General features: G+C 36.3%; 1 protein-coding gene across 1 annotated transcript in view; it reads right to left on the bottom strand.

Moving 5' to 3' along the window:
* LOC140164732 (uncharacterized) overlaps positions 1-7,772 on the bottom strand; it is a 207,879-nt gene extending 200,107 nt beyond the window's left edge. The window contains 1 exon segment of the mRNA XM_072188088.1: positions 7,306-7,772. Within this exon segment, the coding sequence (XP_072044189.1) occupies positions 7,306-7,596 (291 nt within the window). The 5' untranslated portion in view covers positions 7,597-7,772.
* Between the last annotated feature and the right edge of the window lie 4,458 nt (positions 7,773-12,230).

The following is a 12,230-nucleotide window of genomic DNA, read 5'->3' as shown; positions in this document are numbered from 1 at the left end:
TTTGCACAAAAAAATTCTTAAAATGTCAGGGACACTTGGAAACCAAAAAAATTAAATTTGAGGCCTGCATTACCTACAAAATAGTAATGGATTCAAACAGTTTTAGATACATATAGCATGCATTTGGTTTTCAACAGTGACAATATCTTCATTAGTGTAACCTCTGATGCATGGTGCTACCAAATTGCTTTTCCCTGTCCGTACTCAGTTAGCGGAACTCTAAAGTGCTAGTTTCCAAGCACTTAATGTTGACCATTTAGTACATCACATGTACATGTATCTATAGTGAGAAATTTTAAGGCTGTCAAATGTTTATTGTGAATTGAAGAAGGAAGGATATTTGTAGCCATTCACACTAGTCTCTTTCCTTGATTGTACAACTTCACACCTTTTTCACACCTAATTGCTTGGATTTTTCTATCAAAAATTATATTCTAAAATATGTGCATAATTATGTAGCAGATCTCTGAGGAGGCCTACTTGTAGAAATGAAAATACAAATAGGCCTAATTTATAAACACACACCCTTTATTAGTACTGGCCTAAATACAGTAGAGCATTACTGGTAATACACCCAGCAACCCTGGTTTTATGTAGGCCTACACCTTTAAATTCTTTCAAGCACAGGCCCCAATGATGGAGTACGGTACATTGTTCATTAAAAAATCAAATCAGAAAGGAATCTTCCACAGATTCATTTTTGTCAAATTCAATTTATTTTAAACTTGTCTACATGTAGATGTACAGCAATAACAGGCCCATTCGCTGCCACCCCTCTTTCGGATCTATCACTTTCAAACTCTTCACCAACAGTAAATAAACTTGCAAATACAACAATTAACAAACTACATTCTAAACCTGCCCGAGGCCAATTTCCAATTGACTTTAAACTGGCATTTTTGTCATTAAATGAATACACCCTATGCCTCAATGGGTTCCTATTTTACAGGACAATACCTCTTGTGGCATCTGTGTGCCGATGGGATCTGTGTGGGTGACACTTTTTTGTTGGCTTTTCAGGAACCAATTGCAAATTGTTAAAAGTATTAATAGAAATGATCAGTCTTGGACATGATCCTGAAAAATCGCACCTTGAAAGAAAAGGTTTAAAGTCCTAGAGAACTGGAATAGTGCTAGATTGACCTCAATTAACCTTGCTATATAGGCCTACAGTACTTAGTCCGCTTAGAATAAAATAATTAAAACTTTATTTCAAAAGCAATCACCATAAGGAAGCGGGCATAACCATGAACAGAGATGAGGAGCAATACAATTTGAGTCACATATTTGACAATCTGATAACTGAGAGAAAATCAACTGGCAACTCAGTTGCTAAGCAGCAGTCAACATCAGCTGTACACAGATCATGATTTTCAACAATCACTAGGATCCACAAGTACAACATGCTCATCTATCAGGGCACAATTCTTAAAACCTAATATATTTGTACATTCATTGAATGACCTTTGAAAATTTTGGTACAAAAACTCATGTACAACTTGAGGTCAAATTGTGCACTATGATTGTTCATGATTGAGGTTATTAAACTATGCCATTGGGATGAGGCCACTGTGGTTCATAGTAAAATGGTATTGAAAAAGGAAACTGTTTTGATTTCTTTTCAGTCAGAATATCTACATGGAAATGAAATCTTAGTCATGAACTTATAAAGTTTAAAACTATTCAAATAAACTATATTTTTCAGGATGGGACATTTCTCCTCTTCTGGTACGGTGGTACTAGACTTTCAAAAGGGAAGGTTGTGCTATATAATGCTCTCCATAATTGGTATTAGTAGATCTGTAAACTCACTCAACAGTGTAATGAAAATTAGTACATGTATTAAAATTACTATAAAAGTCAACAGCAAATAACGTTGTACAGGGTGTCCCAGAAAAAATTACCGAGTGAATAAAATTGAATGCAAGTCGAGAAATAGACATCAGAGTCAAACAATTTAAAATGTAACGCATAGCCTATTTTATTGTGCATCACATACGAAAATTTGATTTGATTCGGTTGACTGGTTGCGAAGAAATTAACGATTACATAATACACGCATCAATGCAGTTCATTCCAAGTTTGATCAACAGGCACCTTTATCATACTTGCTCACCGCTTCCTAAAGTTTGTGTATCTCATTAAATTTAGTTCACATTATATGTTTTATAATTCGAAGGTGTTATGCTATTCATGCTTTCACTGCTTTGTCCGAGAAAACTTTGATTTCTGCAATTGGTAGCTTTCCAACTTTAATTCTTTAGGTTGTGCAAATATGTTGTATTTTTAACTTTCCAAAGAACATTTGAGCCACGAATTACAATGATCAAGTGCTTACAGCTTCACGTGTGATACCATGCGACATTAATGTTGAAGTTTTAAACTTTGCATTACAATTTCTTGGAAATATTCCAAAACATTAACGTGTGTGAGAAAGATTTTTAACCAGCTGGAATTCTGTATGCAATAATTCTTTATGCGACATTTATATCAACATTAACGAAAAAAGATATTTACAAGTACTGAGCATTATCTTACATGCAAGCTTTCATTAATATCGTGCAGATTTTAAAATTTGAACACAACCTAATTAAATGTTTTGCAAGAAAGATTATTTAAAAAGAACGAAAAGGATTTCACCGAACAAAATATGAAGCCGATTGACAGTTAACCCCTAGTGCGCATTGTGTTGAATGATCTTTCTTTCAAACTTGGAATGAAGTGAATTGACGCATGCGTTATGTAAACGCTCATTTCTTCGCAATCAGTCAACTGATTCCAGTAAATTTAGCATATAAGATGCAAAATCAGATGGGCTACACGCTGACTTTTAGATTTTTAGATTCTGATGTCTATTCCTCGACTTACGTCCAAATTCATTTGCCCGGTAATTTTTTCTGGGACACCCTGTATGATCATTATACTACATCATAGTACATGTACGTATGTATGTACTGGTACCCTAATGACATGTGCCTTTGGTCACCAAGGATACCTGAATGCCATTCCAATCTTGAAGCTGCTTATAAAGACACAGAGATTTACGACTTGGAAAACTGTACCCATGACCTGAAAATGATCTTGAAAATAATTGCATTGCCAAATGGCTCTTCCAACATGGCCAATGCCAAACTAAATGTGAACACTGACTACACACAATGAAATGCATATTGAAATGTACAGTTGTTCATGGTGTTGTCCACCTACATACAATGATACATGTAAAGCCTTCCCAGTAAACACAAAATTAACATTTTTGATTTTTGGTAACAATTTCAAATGGGTGCACAAAGATTTCCATAAAAGTATACATATATAGGCCCTATTAAGAATCCCTTTAAAAAGGGATGTGCTGGGACAAGTTGCTCACATTGAGTTAGTTTATGTCATATTCTTTTTTTTAAATAAAATTGTCAAAATTATTTAAGTCTTTCACATGGATACAGGGCTCGAAATAAGGGGAGCCCAAGGGCCCTCGGCCCCCGAAAATCAGTGAGGGCCCACAAAAGACACATCCAGCGGGCCCAAATGGCCCGCAAAATTTGTGACAATTTGCTCACTTTTTTGTGGGGTTCATAGGTTTTAAAACCAATGGCTTAAATTCGGGCCCACAAACATTTGTGAGGGCCCTCAAACATTAAGATCAAGGGCCCAAATGACCCTCAGAAATTCTGGCTTATTTCGAGGCCTGCATGGATAATATGTAGGCCTACAATGTATGAATTTGAGGTTGGTACCACTAAGGTATAAAGGTATTACATGTAATGTTATTTAAAAACCTAAACATTTTCAAAGCATGACTGCCAGAAAATGCTTCTTTCAACTACATTGTGCTGTTTGTGTGTAAAGTGTGGATGTTTCATCACCAAGCCTTTTAAGATGCGCTTGTGAAATCCACAAAACATGTGGCAAATGAGATGTGCCTTGAATATAGTGCTGGGCCTCCGCTCCGGATGCTGTTCAGTTAAAGTTAAATGGAAACTTTGTGGGGGGCAGGAATAATATTCCCTGGAAAGCCATGTTTTTGACCAGCACAGCTCCGAAAGACACCTAATTTTGAGAAAAACAGAGTGATGAAAGAACCTTGATATCAAGTTGGTAAAGCCCCAAAGTGTTTTGGGGTGTATTTTCCAAGTTGATCACAAGGACGAGAGAGTTCAAGACCCCCCCCCCCCTTGCAGATAAGCCATCAGCTCTTAAAAAACATACCAATTCCAGATCTGCAGAGAGCATACATGTACCCTCAAAATTATGATTTTGGACCCTCCCCGCAGAGTCAACCATGGCTGTCCTATAAAGTTGGATTCAATGCCCCCCCAAAAAAAAAAAAAACATCAATTTTGTAGGAGAGCATTAAATAGCCCTTCTGGAGCCTTCAAGGAGAGCTGTATAAGAGCAATTTACAATAAAATGTAAGGAGAGAATGGCCAACTAAGGAGAGATAAAAAAAATCACTCTCCTACATGATATAGGGCCTATCAGAATTATGGAGAGCAGTAGAGAGCAAAATTTACTCTCGCTCTCCTCAAAAGGCAGTCCCTGCATCAACCATGATTTTATTGGAATTCATCTCTACATGTAGGCTGGAAACCAATACTTTTAATAAAAATAAAATATTTTCAAGTTCAAGCATGCCAAAGTCAAATGTATTGAACTTGAAACAATTTACAACACATAAAGCCTGATGTCCTCCAGCAGAACCCAACCTACACACCCCCATCAAACATCTGCTCCTTGCATCACACACCCATGTACATACATGTAGGCCTAGACGGAACTAGATTTTAACTCATTTCCCATATTCCTTTGATAGAAAAATTGCCTGAATTGTTTGATAATTTTCCACAGAAGTCAAATAGGGGCCAAGGGCCATCAAGTGAGTAGGCACTGTAGAAAACAGGGACAGTCAAACATGATACAGTGGCTGCTCAGTGCCAGAAGTGGGTAAGTGCAATAGCTGCCATGACAACAGGCCTATACATTGTACTGTGTTTAAATTGCCAATATGTTCACAGGGCAGCTATTGCACTTACCAACTTCTGGCACTGTAATATACAGGGACAATTGTGGTGCCGCCTGTGGGTCTGAAACAGGGTAAGTTGGCAATGATATGGATACCAGACACAGCCAAGTGGCTTCATAAAATAGTTGGGAAAACATGATCCAACTCATTGAACATCATATTGTATTGGACTATTGGTATGGATGGTTTAAATTTTCAATTGGTAATAACATGTGTAAATGACTGGTTTCGATTGTCACTGGTGCAAAGAAATTACATTTATGTTCCACATCATGGAGACTAATTTCAATTTTGGCCATAACTATAAGATTAAGAGTTACTGTACTGTAACATTTTTATATTAATTAATTCCAAATACCTTGTCCTTCAGCAGTTTAGGCCAGAAAAAAATTGTTTTATTGTTAAAAAACAACGGCGATGTACACAATATTAAATTACAATTTTTTTTTTTCTGGAAAAAATTTACTTATCAAAATAAACTAATGAGAATAAAAGATAAGATTTTTTGTTTGTTTTTTTTTTGTTTTTTTTGCCTATAGATCCAATATCACGTCAAATAGGCTCAGGGGTATTTTCCGAATCCCAACCGCACATCCCTATATCCAATCAAAATCAAAAATAGGGGGAGACAAGCAATTCTTGGCAGGGTAAAAGGTGGGGCAAGTCAAAAGGCCAGGGCGGGGCAAGAGGTTTTTGGCAAGTCAAACGAGGGGGAAGAGAAATTTTTGGCACACATATTCATGCTCAATTTGCTCGAATTATAATTATTATGTACAATGTAGACCATTGCAAATTGGATTCTCAAAAATTTAGCATGTGGAGAGGGCCGGGAGGGGGGGGGGATATTTTTGACAGGCCACAAGGGATTTTTGGCAATGTCAATTTGAATTTTTGGCAGACCTGGGGGGGGGGGACTAGGAAGGTTTTTTTTTTCATGCCTTGAGCAGGGAGGGGCAAGCATTTTTGGAAGACCATTTTTTTTATTTAAATTTTCCCCTCAGATAGCTGTGTGTGCCAACAAACCAGTCAATACGATAGTCAAAGAAGATTTTTGTGCAAATCTCAACTTAGTAAAAATCACTACCAGTAACTTAGAAAGGAGTACATGTACTTTCGTGATCCTAGCATCCTCTTTTTATGACATTTTTCAGTAGACATTCACAAAAAAAAAAAAGCTTATTCCCAAAATTTCAGTTGTTTCCGATTTTTCGTTTGCGAGTTATGCATGATTGTGTGTATACACTGCTCCATACAATGTAGGCCACTGTGTGTAATTTCGTTCCGGTACACCAGAACGAAATTCAAATTTGGCGATATTTTTACTAAACGAATTTAAATCTGCAAGAAATATTTGGTACCGGTACATATTATGTAGCCAAAGGTTTCCAGTGGTATAAAAAGTGGGGGGATGAGGCTGTGGATCACGAAATGCCCTTTCAAAAGTGGGTGACCCGATTTACATATATTTTTCTCATGTTCCAAACGGTATATTTCCTAAGAAATCATCAACAAACTTTCGAAATAGTCTCGACTGTGGTATACATGTACAGTATACCACGTTAATGAGACTATAATTTTTTTTGACAGCATTTTTGATGATATCTTCGGAAAACGGAAATACACCGATTTGGAACTTAAGAAAAATAGATAGGGTCTTTCATTTGATATATATATCAATTTATGATGATGATGATTAATATCATTTTTTTTTAAATAAAAACACTGTAGACTACCAGTATCACGCTGTATCATTCATATGATGAATGTCAGTATTAATTCCATAAGGAATTCGAATTAATACTATATATAGTCACATTTACAAATACAAGAAACATAAATGTGTTCCTTTTGCATTATGAATGATTTAAGGGGACAACATTTTATGTACTGGCGGTATACAGTGTGCATAAGTTTTATAGAATTTGATTTTCCAAACATATTGGGTCACTTCAGCTTTAAAATAGTAACATTTTTAAATTTTACTCCTTGGGTTTTCAATTTCATTCATACATCATTTTCCTCAAATATAATAATATTGCAGACTTCCCCGTTTTTAGTTTATATCTGAGGTTATGACAAGGGTCAGTATTGCTGGGAATTCAGGTAGTAAAATTGTCCCTAAGCACAACAGTTGCTTTTCATTATAAGCACTGCACTGCCCAAGCATTTTTATATTCGAACTTTTCTTCAATCAAGGGCAAGGCGTCTACAAACAATACAAAAATACTTCCGAAGCAAGCTCAAGAATGCGATGTAAATAAACTTATCTGGGCACCACATACCTGTAATATCTCCCCCTCAGCACTTATTTTAGTTCCCGATGGTGAAAAATCTCCAACAAGTTGATACGTTCTGGTGCTATAGTCACCGTTAAAATCACTTTCATATAAAACTACTTCAACACTGGCCCTGTTTGAGTTCGCAGCGGTGATCGACGATCCACCATTACTCCCTCCGCTGTTTCTGCCTCCATTGGAACCGGTCGGCCGATCGCCACTATCAGCGTTATTTTCTTTACCTGTGTAAACGCTGATTATACGCCCAGAGAGGAGAAGAAATGTTAGCAATAACATCTTGGATTCATGTCTCTTCTATAATCCACATAATTTCCAAAAAGTCAGGGGAAAATCGGACGAATACTTGCGAAACTGTTGTCAAGTTTTTGGCCTCATACACATGCCATTCTCGTATACACACCGTATATCATGATATTGACGGAATCGTGGGTGAATACACATACACATTATACAGAGCCTGTGTGTGTGTGGACAAGCGGTATCCTTTGATTGATGTCACGTGACTAGGGAGTCCTACCTACTCCATTTTGAAAACATAGGGGTGTTTATTTTACTCACCGTATTTAAACAATATCAAACATCATTTCCTGAGCCAAATTAAACTTGAAATAAATTTTATTACATATTATTTTATATGTTATATTATTTGATATCTAAATCTGAACAGTGTTCAAGTTAGAAGTGGTAAAATTGTATTTATTATTATTTGATACCTCAGGTTCAACCTAAAATAGTTATGGGATAGTCCACTTATGCACTTGTTCGGTACAGTGGATGGAAGATCAATTAATAGTCAACAAAAGCTGGTATCAACTACATAAGGCAAAGTATCGGTTTTATCATCTTCTCTGGTTTTATCACGGAATGGTTTTATCAAATTTTATCACTTAATTGCTCCAAAGTCAAAAGTATATTATTTGTTCGCGACAGAATGAGTTGACTCAATATTATTATAACATGTTTAATCATTAATATTCAATTATAATAATTATAAATGCTTGATTTTCATACTCAACAAACCTGGGCCAAAGAGGTTACATCTTCAGCTATGAGCTATCTTCTTCTAGACTTCTAAACAACATGTTCATCATATTCATACCGGTATTCATTCCTCCTCATGACAATTGGAGCACAAGTCCCCGGCATAAGGGTCGGTTCATAGTGCATATTCGAAGGCGAATATTCGGCTTCGAATACTTTTTGTGACGTCAAAATATATACGGCAACGAATAAAATATGAGTTGGATCGGATTAAATATCGCTCAACTGATAGCGAGATACTATTGATTTATATGAAAGGCTCGAGGTCACCTGAATATCGTTCGACGAACGATGATTTCAAAAATCCCCAATGATTTTGACATCCTCTCAAGACTGCAAACCCGATTCTGCCATTTTTTAATTCGCGGACCTATTTTCTCAATAATTATAAAAATGCGACTTTTTTTGTAAAAATGCGACGAATTTATGTATAGGCTTTCCACTTTTATTTAAGCTATAATTCGCCACTCTTTCTGATTAATAAGTCTAAAGACCAGCCCAAAATACCTCAAATAGTTTCTGCCTCCACCCCGGTTCAGAGGATGATTTAAGCACTTCCCACCACGCCACTGTGTTGACTCGCGGTTAGCACAGCTGTGTGAGTGAACATGACACCACTGCTCGCACATTGCATTGACGGGCATGGTTAAATTTGAATTTGGACTGATATATTTACAATAAAAACGCATTCAAAATGCTAGCCGAGTTCACATTTTATGTTACCTACAGAAGGTGTGAATTATCCTTTATGCATACATCACTTTTGTTCTGAAATCGACCAAGTACATTAATAATGACACACGCACAATATTCTTAAACAACATCTTTTGCACAGAATTCAATGGGATTTGAAAAGTAAAGTGGCAGTTGAAACTCTAGTGATAACACGTTTGCAGTGCATGATGGGGCTTCCTTAAATCATCCTCTGACCCCGGTTTTACATAAATAATGTTTGGCCCCAGTTCTAGGTCCCCATATGCATCTGCCCCTGGCAGAAGGATGTGTGAGGTCTGGGGTGGTAAATCATTGGTTATTGATATAAAATGCGTTTGCCACGGAGGTTCACCCATTTTTGTAATCTTTTCCGCAGTAGCGGAATTCTTGACGTTTTTGGGCACCTATAAACGATGTTATAGGGGGCGGAATAAAGATGTTATGCGTTCAGTCAAATTCATAATTATAATTAATAATTAAGAGGGCAAAATAAGTAACATGTAGGAATGGATATATAGCGCTTTGCAATGAATATCTTCATAAACTATGCAGAACAACCAAAACCACGAGCGTTGGTACCCTATCATTGCGTGTTCTTTTAAAAAAAATTCTTGTTTATTTCTATAATTTGTGAATCAGTCATTAAAACACACTTAGGCCCTAGCAATGTAGGCCTACACAAGTTCGGAACGAGACTTTTTATCTTTTGACGCGTATTTCGGTCGAATGCCGAAATTGATTGCTCAATGAATCATGAAATGAGAGCAATACTACTTTGATGATACCGATCTCAAGTGGATATCAGCCAATGAAAAAAGTATTTACCGGAAATATATTTGTGGGAGTTGAATTTTGTTGAACTCGACAGATATATATTTGGTGGGTCACCGTTAGTAGTCTCATATATAACACTTGTGAGGGCTGTCATATTTGTCGTCGCTTCAATCACATCTGATGATATTTATTTATTTATTTATTTATTTATTTATTTATTTATTTATTTATTTATTTATTTATTTATTTATTTATTTATTTATTTATTTATTTATTTATTTATTTATTTATTTATTTATTTATTTATTTATTTATTTATTTATTTATTTATTTATTTATTTATTTATTTATTTATTTATTTATTTATTTATTTATTTATTTATTTATTTAATTATTTATATATTTATTGACTTATTTATTGACTTATTTATTTATTTTTTATTTATTTATTTATCTATTGCCTCATTCATTTCTTGATTTGCTTCGCAGTTGAAACCTGCAAGAAGGTATGGCTCAACCTCCGCGCCGGTTACAGGCAGGTCGTAAATGCCCCGAAAAGCAAATCTTTTTGACTCTCAGGGGCGTAACCAGACCTGACCTTCCGGGGGGGCAAGATTGAAAAAATTTCCCAATTTCTGATCAAAAGTTTTAGCATTTATGTTCGAGAGAAAGCTCGCTTGCCGCGAAGCGTTAAACGGGTGGAGTCGGTGGGGTCCAGGGGCAAAGCCCAGGCGGGGTCAAGGGGGCTGAGCGCCATGAAGCTCCTGGTTTTTGGCATATTAGAAAATATCAGTGTTTCAGAGTACAAATTTCACAATGATAGATATAGATCTTCTTCTCTCTTTCTTTCCCTTTTTCTTCGCCCTTGAGTCCCTTCCCTTTCTCTTCTCCCTTCCCCATTTCTTCCCTCTTTTTCTTTTCTTCTTTCCCTTTCTCTTCCCTCTTTCTTTCCTTTTTCTCTTCTCCTTCCCTTTTTCTCTTCTTTCCCTTTCTCTTCCCTCTTTTCTCTCTTTCCCCTTTCCCCCTTCCCAATTTTTTACTCTTCTTCCAGGTTTTTTGTGTCCGGGGCAGCTTGCACCCCGCCCCCACTGGTTACGCCACTGCTCCTATTTAGACCCATTTATACAGACATTAAATCATGACAATAGTTAAATGGAGTTTACCTATTATGATTTTATTAACTTCGTTAAAGAAATTCTCTAAATTTTGCTTACCTTGGTCAACGGGCAATACTTGTTAACAGTCGGGCAACGCTGTGAACTGTAGAAATATATCTTTCTCCGGTTCATAGTTTTATATTCGAAGCCGCATATATTTTGACGCCCAAAACGTATTCGAAGCCGAATATTCGCCTTCGAATATTCACTTTGAACCAGCCTTAAGTCTAGCTTTTGGCGAAATTGAGCAGTTTTTGATTGTAATCGACGGTTGCAAATTTGTTTGAAATGGACAATGTCCTCTCCTGGCGGAGGGGTTCTGGAAGAGGTCAACATAGAGGTCACATTTTCAAAACTGGTATTAAAAATGGGGGTTATTTCCGTATATAGCTGAAATGAAAAGCCGTCCTTCATATGAAAATTTTGACCTTTCGTACATTTTTCCCCCAAAACACCTAAAACAATATAGGTCATTTTGGGGGAAAATGTAGGCCTATAATTATGTTCAATACGACTATTATACGAGAGGTCAAAATTTTCAATTGATGGTTGGCTAATATCCCAGCTACATACATTTTAAGTTTACTTCGAGAACTGTTACGGTAAATTTCAAACATTTTAATAATTTGCCATCAAATTAGTATTATATTGGGAATTTCAAAAAAATCAAAATATCGGAAGGACATTACTCGTATTCAGAATACAGTTTGGTGTACAGGCTGAGTCAAAAAGAAGTAAACTTATGTTTGAGGGGCTGTAACTAGAGATCTGTGAGGAATCTGCTATAAATGAAAATATCAGTGGAAAGAGCAAACTCTACTCGTCTAAATAAATAAAAGAATTGTTGCAATTGCTCACAGCAAACTAAAGTTATACTTATTTGAATACAAACACCCATTTTTGTAGCTGTACACGGCTGATTGATTGTCATCCATTTCAATTTCGACGAATCAGCAAAGTGCTGACAGGATAAACAGGATTTATTGTTGAAATGACAACTTTTACTTTAATTAATATTCAACAAACAGGATGTAACTCCATGATGGTACTGTAAATGGTAGGGATACCAATTCAAGTCTTTACGAAAGATCCGGCAGAAGCTTGATTGGGGAATGTTGGGTAAAGGATTGCGTCTTGAGCTGATCTTTGGGTCTTGCTGTAACGCAAGTCAACTCCAGCAATGTTCACTTGTGATCTAGCAGTTCATGGTCTGCCTGAAGCTAC

The sequence above is a fragment of the Amphiura filiformis genome, chromosome 11 (assembly GCF_039555335.1).
Source record: "Amphiura filiformis chromosome 11, Afil_fr2py, whole genome shotgun sequence".
Lineage (NCBI taxonomy): Eukaryota > Metazoa > Echinodermata > Ophiuroidea > Amphilepidida > Amphiuridae > Amphiura > Amphiura filiformis.
The sequence above is the reverse complement of the archived record's forward strand: the minus strand, read 5'-3'. Positions and strand labels throughout refer to the sequence as shown.